Here is a 16,174-nt window from a genome sequence, read left to right on the forward strand (position 1 = left end):
CATGGCTGCTATGTGGTCATCCATACATATCTTCACGAACCATTATGCCATTACTGCACCTTCCAGGGTGGATGCAAGTTTTGGTAGGGCAGTCTTGCAGTGCTTTTTAAGGTAGTCTCCAAGCCGCGCCTGCTGGAGTGGGTGCTGCTTGTGAGTCACCGAATTGGAATACACTGCTGCATCTACTTGAAGAAGAAACAGTTATAATAAGTAACTGTGGTTCTTTGAAATGTGATGCAGATGTGTATTCCACAGCCCATTGTCTGTTCCCTCTGCATCAGAGTCTGATCTCTGGATGTTTGGTACAAAGGACCTGAGGAGGCAGAGGGTTGAGGCTTTGCTGCCTCATATAGCCAGGGGAAGAGCTATGAGCATGAGGAGTGAGCACCATCTCCTAAGGGTATTGGTAGGCAAAGTTCTTCAGCTCCGGAGCGTTGGGTATGTATGCACCGAAGTGGAGTACACATCTGCATCACATCTTGAAGAACCGCAGTTAAAGTAAGTAACTGTTTCTTCCATTCCAGATTCTGGAGGGGAGTCTTCTCTAATGGGCACAGTCTAATACCCATTCATCCACCCTAGGTTTGACCCATTCCAACCTATCCCAGTCCTATCTTTTCCACAACTCTCACTCCTTGTCCCAATCCTATTCTCCTTGCCTGCCCAATCCCAGTCTCCACTCTTCAGGTTTCTTATCCAAGCTTCCTTGCCGAGCTAATCCCAGTCTCCCCCCTCTGAATTCACTGACAGAGTCCCAATCTACCTACTCACCCAAGTCTCTCCTCTTTACCACACCCAGTACTATTCTCCTTGACCAGCCAGCCAGTCTGATTTCTCACCCAGACTGTCCCAGTTGCTCCTTTTCCTCCTCAACTAGTTACCAGTTCTAGTCTCCCTCCCCAGGCTCCTCTTCCAGTCTGTGTCCTCATGCCAGTGCTTTGTCCCAGTCTTCCCAGTTCTCCTCTGGTGTCCCAGCTCCTTGTTAGATCTGTCTGCCCTCCACCCCAGTTCTCCCGCACAGTGACTGTAGTACAGTCTCGTTGCCAGTCAGCCCCAGTCTCCCCTCCTTCCCCCACCTCCTCATCTGATCTGTGTTCTGTCCCCTGACCTCTCTTCCCTCCTCCCCATTTCCCTTACTGACTCCCACCCCATGGTTCTCAGTCTCATCCACCCATCAGTCCCAGTTTTTCTCTCCCCTTTCGCCCCCACTACCAGTTTCAGCCTTAACAGGCTTCTTGGCCTGCTCCCTGGCTTTTGTCGCTTCTTCATTCAGATCACATGGCTTCATCAATCATGGTTTCTGTGTACCACCAGGGGGATCATTAGGAGCATTGAAGAGGAAGGATCCCTACTCTCTTTTTCAGTGCCTGGCCACACCCGGGCCTGATGTAGCTGGAAGCAGCCATTGAAAGGAAGGCCTGGCTCTGCCTTTGTAGCCCTGGGTTGGATAGCATAGGCTCAGTTGCTCTGGTGGGAAGGTGCATGTGCCTTCCAGTTGGCATTGAGAGCTGTGAGAGGCTTGAGTATGCTCCGTGAGGACAAAATTTTCAGAGATTTTTAGCAGCTAAAATCAAAGTATCTACTGAGCATGTGCAAACTGATCTTTTTTCCCATTGGCTTTTAACTTGACTAAATTTGGGTAGATTTTAACAAAAATGGTGAAAGACGCATCCTTGACGCAAAGGCCATCCTCTTTCAGATTTCAGAGTCATCAGTTTTTCTTTAACATGGGCAAAACAACATATTTTTCCCCTAGCCTCATTTTTGGAAACAGCTGAACTGTTTTGGCAGAAATTTTTCAAAAAAATTCAGCCAGAGGCATGTTATGGAAATAGTCCAAATGATTCAAGTTTGACAAAGTTATAAGCAACTGAAAACAGTGTCTTTAATGGGAACTGTCAGGAAACCCTAACAATAGGGAGTGCTACCGGCACTGACTATAATTAGGATATGCAGGAACAGTACAAGAAATTGGTTGACATAAATTGCTACCTTTTGCCTTACAGATAGCAGTGAGTCATTCCTAGTCTCTTCCCAACAGAGTGTCGACCAGCCTCTTTCTCCTATTTTGAGGGCAGGCCATCTTTCATCTTCTGAATCGGCTCCTTCCTCTCCAACCAGTCATGGACAAAAATTGAGGTAAATATTGTACACTGTCTGAAAGATCATTTTAACTTATGCCTTATCGGTTAGGTCACATGATTACAGCCGTCTTTCACTTTGTATGATTAGAGCTTTTCTAAAGATATCAGGTGTTCAGGATTCTCACACTTGTGACTCATGCCTCCAGTGCAAGCCATATGTAAACTCCCCTTAGCTCTTTAAGTTTTTTGACTTTCACGTCTATAGGCTGGCCAAAGGGCTCTGCCCTACTGCATCTAACTTCAGGTACTTCATAGGTATTCCAGAACATTCCAGCCAATTCCTCTCTGAGCAATAGCCGTTAGTGAAGAAGTTACCCTGGAAACTGTCCAATGTTTCTAACTAAAATAGTTGCAGTTTTTTCTGCAGTAGCCCTTGTTCAGGGACTAGATATTCTTGTTTTGTTGTCTTCTGAATTTCAGTCAGTCTTGAGCCTTATCTTTGTGACTGTTTGTATCTCTGGTGGCTTAAAGGGAATCAGGTATTTATTTAATGTGGCAGATTATTATTTGTCTGTATTAGTCTGCAAACTACATTCTGTTTTGGGAATGTCATTTTCATTGTAAGACTGTACTGTGCCTTTACTTTGGCACTGCAGCCTCCATCTTGAGTTGAAATGCCCAGGAGAGGAGGTGTTCGGAGAAATCCTTGTATCTAGCAGTGGACTAACAACGTAAAGCAATTCAGAATCCTTAACCTGAATAGTTTTCTATTCAGATGGATGCTTCCTAGACCAATGAGATGACTAAAGCCCAGGGGAACCAGTTTTCCCAATGTGGACTTCAGGTGGGTTGCAAATAAGCAATTAATCACCTGACAAGGGACTTGAAGATGTTCAGGAGGGGTTGGATTTTTAGAAAGGGAGGCTCTTGCTAGCCATTATAGAAGAGAGCTAGAACAAGAAGGCAAAATTGACCAGGAGGAGGAGTGGAGAGTCCTGAGACCTTGAAAGGACTCACCAAAACTAAGTAGTGAGGACACTGGACGGAGGGTTTTGTGTGCTAACAAAAGTTTGTTAAATAGTCTAAGTATGGGAAAATCATGCCTCACCTATCTACTAGAATTCTTTGAGGGGGTCAACAAGCATGTGGACCAAGGGGATCCAGTGGATATAGTGTACTTAGATTTTCAGAAGCCTTTGGCAAGGTCCCTCACCAAAGGCTCTTATGCAAAGTAAGCTGCCACAGGATAAGAGGGAAGGGTGCTCTCATGGATTGGTAACTGGTTAAAAGATAGGAAACAAAGGGTAGGTATAAATGGTCACTTTTCAGAATGGAGAGAGGTAAATAGTGGTGTCCCCCAGGGGTCTTTACTGGGACCAGTCCTATTCAATATATTCATAAATGATCTGGAAAAAGGGGTAAACAGTGAGGTGGCAAAATTTGCAGATGATACAAAATTACTAAAGATAGTTAAGACCCAGGCAGACTGCAAAGAGCTACAAAAGACTCTCTCAAAACTGGGTGACTGGGCAACAAAATGGCAGATGGAATTTAATGTTGATAAATGCAAAGTAATACACATTGGAAAGCATAATCCCAACTATACATATGAAATGATGGGGGTCTAAATTAGCTGTTACCACTCAAGAAAGAGATCTTGGAGTCATTGTGGATAGTTCTCTGAAAACATCCACTCAGTGTGCAGTGGCAGTCAAAAAAGCGAACAGAATGTTGGGAATAATTAAGAAAGGGATAGATAATAGGACAGAAAATCTCATGTTGCCTCTATATAAATCCATGGTATGCCCGCATCTTCAATACTGTGTGCAGATGTGGTCGCCCCATCTCAAAAAAGATATATTGGAATTGGGAAAGGTTCAGAAAAGGTCAGCAAAAATTATTAAGGGTATGGAACGGCTTCCATATGAGGAGAGATTAATAAGACTGGGCCTTTTCAGCTTGGAAAAGAGACGGCTAAGGGGAGGTATGGTTGTGGTCTATAAAATCATGACTGGTGTAGAGAAAGTAGATAAGGAAGTGATGTTTATTCCTTCTCGTAACACAAGAACTAGGGGTCACCAAATGAAATTAATAGGCAGCGGGTTTAAAACAAATAAAAGGAAGTATTTCTTCACATAACCCACAGTCAACCTATGGAACTTCTTGCCAGAGGATGTTGTGAAGGCCAAGACCATAACAGAGTTCAAAAAATAACTAGATAAATTCATGGAGGATAGGTTCATGAATGGCTGTTAGCCAGGATGGACAGGAATGGTGTCCCTAGCCTCTGTTTGCCAGAAGCTGGGAATGAGCGACGGGATGGATCACTTGATGATTACCTGTTCTGTTTATTCCCTCTGGGGCGCCTGGCACTGGCCACTGTCGGAAGACAGGACACTGGGCTAGATGGACCTTTGGTCTTACCCAGTAGGGCCATTCTTTTGTTTTTATGGACAGATCCTAATGTCATTCATGGCAATATCAAAATGGCCACTGATTCCAGTGGAACTAGGATTTGGCACAAAGGCCTCAGTTCAGGAAAGCAACCTTTTTTTCAGGAAAGCACTTAAGCAGGAGGTAAAAGGGACGTAAACATGTGCTTAAAATCTTTCCTGTGTAGCCTGAACAGTTGTTACTTTTCCATAGATCTTTTGTGCTTTGTCTGTGAATAGAAGTGTATGTGTGTTTAGAAATTCCTTTGCAGAGTCTGAGTGTCCTCTGCTTTCACTAATGCATAGTCCCCAAAGAGTGAAACAGTAATTCAGAGGGTCCACAGCTTCATTGGAACTCTGGAGAGTCCATGGAACAGGTGCTGGGAGGGCCAGGACTAGATTCAGGCGCAACGCAGTTGGACCATGGAGTCTCCTCTCTTAGGATGTGGTACTAGATAGACAGTCTGTACCCTAAGCCCTGGTCTACACTAGGACTTTAGGTCGAATTTAGCAACGTTAAATCGATTTAAACCTGCACCCGTCCACACAGTGAAGCCCTTTATTTCGACTTAAAGGGCTCTTAAAATCGATTTCCTTACTCCACCCCTGACAAGTGGATTAGCGCTTAAATCGACGTTCCCAGCTCGAATTTGGGGTACTGTGGACACAATTCGATGGTATTGGCCTCCGGGAGCTATCCCAGAGTGCTCCATTCTGACCGCTCTGGACAGCACTCTCAACTCAGATGCACTGGCCAGGTAGACAGGAAAAGAACCGCGAACTTTTGAATCTCATTTCCTGTTTGGCCAGCGTGGCAAGCTGCAGGTGACCATGCAGAGCTCATCAGCACAGGTGACCATGATGGAGTCCCAGAATCGCAAAAGAGCTCCAGCATGGACCGAACGGGAGGTAAGGGATCTGATCGCTGTTTGGGGAGAGGAATCCGTGCTATCAGAACTCCGTTCCAGTTTTCGAAATGCCAAAACCTTTGTCAAAATCTCCCAGGGCATGAAGGACAGAGGCCATAACAGGGACCCGAAGCAGTGCCGCGTGAAACTGAAGGAGCTGAGGCAAGCCTACCAGAAAACCAGAGAGGCGAACAGCCGCTCTGGGTCAGAGCCCCAAACATGCCGCTTCTATGATGAGCTGCATGCCATTTTAGGGGGTTCAGCCACCACTACCCCAGCCGTGTTGTTTGACTCCTTCAATGGAGATGGAGGCAATACGGAAGCAGGTTTTGGGGACGAAGAAGATAGCTCACAGCAAGCAAGCGGAGAAACCGGTTTTCCCGACAGCCAGGAACTGTTTCTCACCCTAGACCTGGAGCCAGTACCCCCCGAACCCACCCAAGGCTGCCTCCTGGACCCAGCAGGCGGAGAAGGGACCTCTGGTGAGTGTACCTTTTAAAATGCTATACATGGTTTAAAAGCAAGCATGTGAAAGGATTACTTTGCCCTGGCATTTGCGGTTCTCCTAGATGTAGTCCTAAAGCCTTTGCAAAAGGTTTCTGGGGAGGGCAGCCTTATTTCGTCCTTCATGGTAGGACACTTTATCACTCCAGGCCAGTAACACATACTCAGGAATCACTGTAGAACAAAGCATTGCAGTGTATGTTTGCTGGCATTCAACCAAAATCCGTTCTTTCTTTCTCTCTCTGTGTTATCCTCGGGAGAGTGAGATATAATTCATGGTCACCTGGTTGAAATAGAGTGCTTTTCTTCAGGGACACTCAGTATAGCCCATTCCTGCTGGGCTGTTTGCCTGTGGCTGAACAGAAATGTTCCCCGCTGTTAGCCACAGGGAGGGGGGAAGGTTGAGGGGGTAGTCACGCGGTGGGAGGAGGCAAAATGCGACCTTGTAACGAAAGCACATGTGCTATGTATGTAATGTTAACAGCAAGGTTTACCCTGAAAGAGTGTAGCGACTGTTTTATAAAATGTGTCTTTTTAAATACTGCTGTCCCTTTTTTTTTCTCCACCAGCTGCATGTGTTTCAATGATCACAGGATCTTCTCCTTCCCAGAGGCTAGTGAAGCTTAGAAAGAAAAAAAAACGCACTCGCGATGAAATGTTCTCCGAGCTCATGCTGTCCTCCCACACTGACAGAGCACAGACGAATGCGTGGAGGCAAATAATGTCAGAGTGCAGAAAAGCACAAAATGACCGGGAGGAGAGGTGGCGGGCTGAAGAGAGTAAGTGGCGGGCTGAAGAGAGTAAGTGGCGGGCTGAAGACAGGGCTGAAGCTCAAATGTGGCGGCAGCGTGATGAGAGGAGGCAGGATTCAATGCTGAGGCTGCTGCAGGACCAAACCAGAATGCTCCAGTGTATGGTTGAGCTGCAGCAAAGGCAGCTGGAGCACAGACTGCCACTGCTGCCCCTCTGTAACCAACCGCCCTCCTCCCCAAGTTCCATAGCCTCCACCCCCAGACGCCCAAGAACGGGGTGGGGGGGCCTCCGGCCAACCAGCCACTCCACAACAGAGGATTGCCCAAAAAAAAGAAGGCTGTCATTCAATAAATTTTAAAGTTGTAAACTTTTAAAGTGCTGTGCTTAAAGTGCTGTGTGGCATTTTCCTTCCCTCCTCCACCACCCCTCCTGGGATACCTTGGTAGTCATCTCCCTATTTGTGTGATGAATGAATAACGAATGCATGACTGTGAAGCAGCAATGACTTTATTGCCTCTGCAAGCGGTGATTAAAGGGAGGAGGGGAGGGTGGTTAGCTTACAGGGAAGTAGAGTGAACCAAGGGGCGGGGGGTTTCATCAAGGAGAAACAAACAGAACTTTCACACTGTAGCCTGGCCAGTCATGAAACTGGTTTTCAAAGCTTCTCTGATGCGTACCGCGCCCTCCTGAGCTCTTCTAACCGCCCTGGTGTCTGGCTGCGCGTAATCAGCAGCTAGGCGATTTGCCTCAACCTCCCACCCCGCCATAAACGTCTCCCCCTTACTCTCACAGATATTGTGGAGCACACAGCAAGCAGTAATAACAGTGGGAATATTGGTTTCGCTGAGGTCTAAGCGAGTCAGTAAACTGCGCCAGCGCGCCTTTAAACGTCCAAATGCACATTCTACCACCATTCTGCACTTGCTCAGCCTGTAGTTGAACAGCTCCTGACCACTGTCCAGGCTGCCTGTGTACGGCTTCATGAGCCATGGCATTAAGGGGTAGGCTGGGTCCCCAAGGATACATATAGGCATTTCAACATCCCCAACAGTTATTTTCTGGTCTGGGAAGAAAGTCCCTTCCTGCAGCTTTTGAAACAGACCAGAGTTCCTGAAGATGCGAGCGTCATGCACCTTTCCCGGCCATCCCACGTTGATGTTGGTGAAACGTCCCTTGTGATCCACCAGAGCTTGCAGCACTATCGAAAAGTACCCCTTGCGGTTTATGTACTCGCCGGCTTGGTGCTCTGGTGCCAAGATAGGGATATGGGTTCCGTCTATAGCCCCACCACAGTTAGGGAATCCCATTGCAGCAAAGCCATCCACTATGACCTGCACATTTCCCAGGGTCACTACCCTTGATATCAGCAGATCTTTGATTGCGTGAGCTACTTGCATCACAGCAGCCCCCACAGTAGATTTGCCCACTCCAAATTGATTCCCAACTGACCGGTAGCTGTCTGGCGTTGCAAGCTTCCACAGGGCTATCGCCACTCGCTTCTCAACTGTGAGGGCTGCTCTCATCCTGGTATTCATGCGCTTCAGGGCAGGGGAAAGCAAGTCACAAAGTTCCATGAAAGTGCCCTTACGCATGCGAAAGTTTCGCAGCCACTGGGAATCGTCCCAGACCTGCAACACTATGCGGTCCCACCAGTCTGTGCTTGTTTCCCGAGCCCAGAATCGGCGTTCCACAGCATGAACCTGCCCCATTAGCACCATGATGCATGCATTGGCAGGGCCCATGCTTTCAGAGAAATCTGTGTCCATGTCCTGATCACTCACGTGACCGCGCTGACGTCGCCTCCTCGCCCGGTATCGCGTTGCCATGTTCTGGTGCTGCATATACTGCTGGATAATGCGTGTGGTGGTTGATGTGCTCCTAATTGCCAAAATGAGCTCAGCGGCCTCCATGCTTGCCTTGGTATGGCGTCCGCAGAGAAAAAAGGCGCGGAACGATTGTCTGCCGTTGCTCTGACGGAGGGAGGGGCGACTGACGACACGGCTTACAGGGTTGGCTTCAGGGAGCTAAAATCAACAAAGGGTGTGCCTGTACATCAAGGAGTATTTCAGGCAGGACTGCACGGAGGGTTCCAATAAGAAATGGTGCACCAAAGTTATCGTTGTTATTGGAACAAGGAGGTTAGCCTGGCCTCTGATTGATACATGGCTAGATTAACCTCGCTGCGCCTTCTCTGTGACTGACTGCAGTGTGATCTAGACAGGGGAGGAGGAAAATGAGTACAAAACAAATCTGGTCTATTTCTTGTTCTGACCCACTCCATCTATCCTTTACATCTTTGGCTGGCAGCAGACAAAAAAGGCGCGAAATGATTGTCTGCCCTTGCTTTCACGGGGGGAGGGAAGGTGGGAACGGGGGCCTGACGATATGTACCCAGAACCACCTGCGACAATGTTTTAGCCCCATCAGGCATTGGGATATCAACCCAGAATTCCAATGGGCAGCGGAGACTGCGGGAACTGTGGGATAGCTACCCACAGTGCAACGCTCCGGAAGTCGACGCTTGCCTCGGTACTGTGGAAGCGCTCCGCCGAGTTAATGCACTTAGAGCATTTTCTGTGGGGACACACACACTCGAATATATAAAACCGATTTCAAAAAAACCGACTTCTATAAATTCGACCTAATTTCGTAGTGTAGACATACCCTGAGAGTGTTTCTGGAAGTCTAGAGCTTGAGACAGGGACGACCCAGCCAGCCTAAGAGCATGTGGGATCTAGTAGTTAGATCCAAACACAGCAACCTGGTGAGCATCCACCAGGGGGAGCTCAGGTAGGGTTGTTATATTTAGACACTAGACCAGTGGTTCTCAAACTGTGGTTTAGGACCCCAAAGTGAGTCATGACCCCATTTTAATGGGGTCACCAGGGGTGGCATTAGACTTGGTGGGGAGGAAGCTGAAGCTGAGCCCCACCGCCCATGGCGGAAGCCAAAGCCCAAGGGCTTCAGCCCTGGGTGGTGGGGCTCAGGTTTCAGTCTTACTCACCTGGGGCTGAAGCCTTTGGCTTTGGCCCCTTGCTTGAGGTGGTGGGGTTGAGCTTTGGCGGGCTCTGGCTTTGGTGTCTCCACGCCCCCCCGGGGTCGTCTAGTAATTTTTTTTGTCAGAAGGGGGTTACAGAGCAATGAAGTTTGAGAATCCCTGCTCTAGACTTTGTCCCTTACGCACCAGATACTTAAATACATGGGTGATACTCTCCCATCAGTTATCTCTGCTTTCAGGAAAGATAATTTAGTTTTTTCCTCTGAAGGCAGGCTCTAGAAGTTGATCTTTGGCATTCTACAAAGGTAGCTGCTAGTTTTCTTCTTTCAGAGTCAGGAAGTCCTGGCGGAAAAGGATCTCGTCTCTACCCTGAGACCAGATTTTTTTTTGAAAGTCAGAACCTCTTGAGGAACAGGTTCTGTTCAAGCTTAGGAACAACAAGAGTCTAATGAACTTCAGCATCATGCTGACTGACATGAATATGGCTCCCAAAGCTGCTCTGGACTAGCATTAGACCATGAGTCTGGTCAGAGCTGATCACATAGAGAAACTAGATTATGTGCTTTGTTCTACCAAGATAAGATTTGTAGTTGTCATAAATATAAAGGGAAGGGTAAACCCCTTTGAAATCTCTCCTGGCCAGGGGAAAGCTCCTCTCACCTGTAAAGGGTTAAGAAGCTAAAGGTAACCTCGCTGGCACCTGACCAAAATGACCAATGAGGAGACAAGATACTTTCAAAAGCTGGGAGGAGGGAGAGAAACAAAGGGTCTGTGTCTGTCGGTATGCTGCTTTTGCCGGGGATAGACCAGGAATGGAGTCTTAGAACTTTTAGTAAGTAATCTAGCTAGGTATGTGTTAGATTATGATTTCTTTAAATGGCTGAGAAAAGAATTGTGCTGAATAGAATAACTATTTCTGTCTGTGTATCTTTTTTGTAACTTAAGGTTTTGCCTAGAGGGGTTCTCTATGTTTTTGAATCCAATTACCCTGTAAGATATCTACCATCCTGATTTTACAAGAGGGATTTCTTTATTTCTATTTACTTCTATTTTTATTAAAAGTCTTCTTGTAAGAAAACTGAATGCTTTTTCATTGTTCTCAGATCCAAGGGTTTGGGTCTGTGGTCACCTATGCAAATTGGTGAGGCTTTTTATCCAACATTTCCCAGGAAAGGGGGGGTGCAAGTGTTGGGAGGATTGTTCATTGTTCTTAAGATCCAAGGGTCTGGGTCTGTAGTCACCTAGGCAAATTGGTGAGGCTTTTTACCAAACCTTGTCCAGGAAGTGGGGTGCAAGGGTTTTGGAAGTATTTTTGGGGGAAAGACGCGTCCAAACAGCTCTTCCCCAGTAACCAGTATTAGTTTGGTGCTGGTAGCGGCCAATCCAAGGACGACGGGTGGAATATTTTGTACCTTGGGGAAGTTTTGACCTAAGCTGGTAAAGATAAGCTTAGGAGGTTTTTCATGCAGGTCCCCACATCTGTACTCTAGAGTTCGGAGTGGGGGAGGAACCTTGACAGTAGTGTAATGCATATGTGGGATCATGGACCCTTTCTAGCCCCGCTTAAATGCCTTTATTACCCTCTTTACTTGTCAGAGTCTAATTTAAAGACTAATTCTAAGAATTTAATTTAGCTCAGCTATTTTCAGCCTATCATGAACTGGCTGAAGGTACATTGTTTTTTTACAGCTCATTGTCATCAGCTTCATGTGGGGCGTGACAATTTTGAGACTACATTTAATAAACCCTCTGTATCACGAGATATTAATGTGTTCCTGACAAAGCTGACAAAAGTGCCTACTGGCTCACTTAATCACAAGTTTTGTATGGGGGGGGATCATTTCCTGATGAAGGGAACATTAGCTCATAGAGTGAATGAGCTTCAGGTTTTAGTGACGGGCCCATCTTACACCATATTTTACAAGGGCCAGGTTGTGTTATAAACTCATCAGTAGTTTCCATCCAAAGTGATGGTAGAGTTTCTCATCCTTTCCATACTAGGAAGGCCCTTTGCATAAAGTTGAAGTTTAAAGGTCTTTGAGATTCTATCTGGAGCACACACAAGACCTGAGAAAGTCCACACTGATTCCTTGAGCGATGCTATATCTCCATGAAGACTATGTCTGAAAGGTTGTGTTGCTGTTTTTTTCACAGCTGTGACCTGGCTGCCCTATTGTTTGGCTTGTGCTAGCTGAGGAATAGCAACTTCCACTGCCTGCTTCAATATGATTTCCAGTCAGGATGTTAGGCAAGGCAGGTAGCCTCATGTCATACTCCCCAAAGTTTCAATGTTAACATTCATTTTCTGAGGATGAGCTTCCCTTTGTTTCCTCTTGCCAACAGAACTTGTTTCTGAAGTAGGGGAGCCCAAACTCACATCACCTAGTGGGTTTTGGAGTTTGTTGTTTTGTCTTTTCAGGCTGTCTTTTCATAGAATCATAGAATATCAGGGTTGGAAGGGACCTCCAGAGGTCATCTAGTCCAACCCCCTGCTCAAAGCAGGACCAATCTCCAGCTAAATCATCCCAGCCAGGGCTTTGTCAAGCCTGACCTTAAAAACCTCTAAGGAAGGAGATTCCACCACCTCCCTAGGTAACCCATTCTAGTGCTTCACCACCCTCCTAGTGAATTTTCTTTTTGTAATATCCAACCTAAACCTCCCCCACGACAACTTGAGACCATTAGTCCTTGTTCTGTCATCTGGTACCACTTTGAACAGTCTAGATCCTTTTGTGTAAATGGGCACATTTTTTAGTTTAAAAAGTAACAAAACATCCCCACTGAATCTCTCATTCTTTCCTCTTTGCCCACCACAGAAGAAAAACAGAACAGCACCAAGGCCTTCCTGACCAGGGCTGACCCTAGACCAAATAGCGCCCCAGGCAAGGAGCGTCTTTGGTGGCACTCTCCCCCGCATTTGTTAAACTTTTGAATACCTTACTTTTTATTTCATTTGTAGCCCATTTCACGACTAGCATGTGTGATTTATCCATGTCATATAAAACAATAAATTTGCACACTAGGATCTGTAAATCTGTATTTATTCATTCAATGTATAAGCAAATACAAAAAATTGGTTTCCTCTAAGCTTATAGAAACTTTTTAATTTTAAGAATAACTGAAATGTACTAACGTCAAGAAATTGAACTGTGCACCAACGTTGGGTGGACCAGTAGTAAATAGTGTTACAGTAGGTGTCTGCCTTAGAATGTTAACCCTAGTCCTTTAGTTCAAAGGGTCACTTTTCTCACCTTTGCCCTGGTGAACTGAAGCACACCACCAGAGAGATCCAAAGACTGACCAATGGCATTTTCAAGCGATAAAGTGACATCAGTTTCTCATCAGCCATCATCGATCAAAGATATGTTTTAATGAGCCTGAGCTTCAAAAACCTGCGCTCACCACTCGCGACAAGCAGCCTGAGCAGAATCCTCAAACCTATCCACACATTAGGAAAAGTGTTGCTAACAACAAAAACAGCACCCCGAGCCCGATGCCCCCCCAAGCCCAGTATCCCAGGTGGTCACCTGCCCCTAAATCAGGCCCTGCTCCTGACACCATCTTGAGAAATCTCCTGGAGGTCAGCTACATTCAAAGAATGAGAGTTCTGCATAGATGGTGTGAAAAAAGGGACAATTACTTATCTTGTAATTCTGTTTTTCTGAAAGATCAGTTGCAGGATTGTCACTCACCCACCCACCTACCCTCCAAGTCTTTTGTTGAAGGATAGGCAGTTGTAGGCTCAGGTTGCCATAGCAAGTGCTCGTTTGTCCTTATTTATTTATTTATTTGAAAAATCAACTCATTTGTACTCATTTAAAATGAGATATAGATAATTTATTTTTGTATTTTATGCAGTTAGAGATTAGGGAGCTTTTGATTCTTGGTCTTGAAAAGAACTGGTTGGAATTTTCTGGGGTCTCTTAGGTAGGTGCATGTTTATCCTGGTGCCTCTATAGTGTCTCACCTTCCACTATTCCATTCCATTTATTCATGCTGTCCTCACTATCTCACTGATGTCCCATTTGGTACTAACATGATAGACCTCACCCGTTGAGGGTTAAGTGCTGTTAATCTCTATGAGAATATTGTAAGAGAAGATGGCTATAGCATGCAACAATTTATTTTTCTGAAATACAAAGCAATAAATGTGTGGGCTTTTTCCAGCTGTTCAGTCTGAGCATCAGGTAAATGTGTCATAGTTGATAGTATTTATATAGCTGGGTAAGGTTAGAAAGAGGGAAGGGGAGCTAACAAAAAAAATAAAAGAAACCATGATACTGCCTCCCAAGTGTGGAAAATCTGATGTATTTCCAGTAGAGTGGTCCATATTCTGTCCAGAACACCAGGGAGACAATCAAAAGAAAACACCTCATCCATCACTGGGAAAAATGTCTTTTCTCAAGACACCCTCATTACAGTTAGTTTCCTGCCCCAACCTGCGAGTGGGTGGGAAGAAGGTGAATAAAAGCAACCCCTTCTTTCCCTTAGGAGAAATGACTTCATTTCTAGTATTCTGGCTCTGTGGGAAGTATTGTTTTCTTTACTGTTATTCCCAAAATACATTGGTATCATCAGAAGGACAGGGATGAGCCCTTTACATCAGACCTTCCATCTCTCATTAATCCTAGATATAGGTTTGATTACTACAGTTTTAATGCTGATTCCTAAAAAAATTTAAGGATTGAATATTTTGATTATAGGTTAGGATGCCAGTTTTACTGTCCATAAAGCACCTTTATATAAATCTTTGTTTCTCAGAATAATAGTTTTTAATTCATTTTTCTAGTCATTTATTGTTGACCGAGACACCATTAGCTGTTTTATGGAATGTTGTTGATACTGGATACCGTCCATATTCATCAACATTGCTGTGATAAAATGGTTTGTGAAAACCATTTGAGATTCATGCAAATAATTGCCTTTAATGAGACAAACCTCTCTTACTTTTGTTTACTGAATTTGTCCCATTGAATTCCAGGCCTTCCTAACACTTCTACAGGATTTAACACGAGCAATATTATACAAAGTGGCATGCGTCCTTGGACGCTAGATAGATAATATATACCCAACAGACAAAAATTTCTGTAAAGGAGAGATTAAAAACCATTTAATATAGATTATGTACAGATTATAAATTATCTAGATTATATAGTTCTAGAAATACCGCTTATATTTGACTGCAGTAGATGGTGTGTGTAATTTACAGGGTTTTTCTGTATATTGAGCCATTCTTCTGAAATGGCAGAACCAACATTGCTAGGAGTATTTTTCCCTTAGTCTTAATTAATGTAAATTGAAGTCTGTCTCTTAGAGCCTGTTCATTTTATGTATCCTCCTCTTTCTCTTCACCCCATAAAAAGCTTATTCCTTAGACTTTTTTCATAAATATTTTGTATTGTTTATGCTTATAGTGAAAGACTAATATAGCCAGGTGCTGACAAACTTCTGTATACAGGGCTACTGGGCATCTCATTTGTGACCTGCAGCTCTCTTTCTGCTTTATGGATAAGAGATTGCTAGCTGTGTTACACTGGGTGTATTATGCTTGATGCTGTTATAGACAAATCCGCAGTAGTAGTTAGAAAGAGACCACAAAACTCATTTTCCATAGGGCCAAAGAAGGATTGTAAACTGTGGTTTTAGCGATGAAAGGCTATTTAATCTAACGGACTGTCATGGCATCAAAGCACTGGACACAAATTAAACTACAAAACTGAACGTGGTTAAAAAGGACATAATTCTTAATCTCTCTTCCCTTTGTACATGTGATCCTTTTTGCCTTCTTTCTTGTTTTTTGTTTTCTCTTTCTGTTTTAACTCCATTTCATAGAATATCTTTCTTTTTATAAGTATTCACTCTTCCCAGTCGTGGGTATGTTTTGGGGAGAAACTGCAGGAGAAGGTGAGTCTTGCATTCAGACCTGAAGGTGGTCAGGATTAGGTTACTGTATTTCAATTCCATATCATGTAAATTCTGATTTATACGTTAGTTTGCTTATGTGGTTTTACAATTTTCTTAGTCCTTAGCTACTCTTGGGTACTACAGACTATTGTCAGATCTCTACCTGCTGATGTACTTGACATTTTGGTTATTAAACCTTTAAATTCATGTTCTCTTTCCTCCTCGCTTTCAGTCTTCGTAAACAGCAAGCTGATAATCAGGACTTCAATGACTCTTCAAAGCCAGAAAAGCTAGCATATGAGGACCTTGAAGAACATGATTCTTCTCTTAAATGTAAGTTTTAGTGTGTTTTTTCAGACAGTTACTTAGTAAATGGAAAGAGTAGAAGAGCTTGTTATTTTCCTTAAGGTTAACCATTCCTTTCAACCTAAAATTAGCAAAGGGTTAGCGGGGGTGCCTGAGGGATTCATATTAGAAAGAAATGTTGTTTAATACATTTATGATGGAGAAGTTACAAGACCACAGTTTAGCTTATGTCAGAGATTTCAGTTTAAGCTTTTCAGATATTATTTTATTATTATTATTATTAAA

At 44.5% G+C, this 16,174-nt stretch overlaps 1 protein-coding gene across 6 annotated transcripts in view; it reads left to right on the plus strand.

The window, feature by feature from the left end:
- The window catches only part of OFD1 (OFD1 centriole and centriolar satellite protein), a 66,701-nt gene that overhangs the window by 38,255 nt on the left and 12,272 nt on the right, over positions 1-16,174 (plus strand). For all 6 annotated transcript variants that reach the window (XM_084610622.1, XM_084610617.1, XM_084610618.1 and 3 more), the window contains exons 17-18: positions 2,007-2,139; positions 15,816-15,916. In XM_084610622.1, the coding sequence (XP_084466748.1) occupies positions 2,007-2,139; positions 15,816-15,916 (234 nt within the window). The remainder of the gene's footprint in view (positions 1-2,006; positions 2,140-15,815; positions 15,917-16,174) is intronic.

This window comes from Lepidochelys olivacea (genome assembly GCF_965140295.1).
Source record: "Lepidochelys olivacea isolate rLepOli2 genome assembly, chromosome: 1".
In the NCBI taxonomy this organism is placed as follows: domain Eukaryota; kingdom Metazoa; phylum Chordata; order Testudines; family Cheloniidae; genus Lepidochelys; species Lepidochelys olivacea.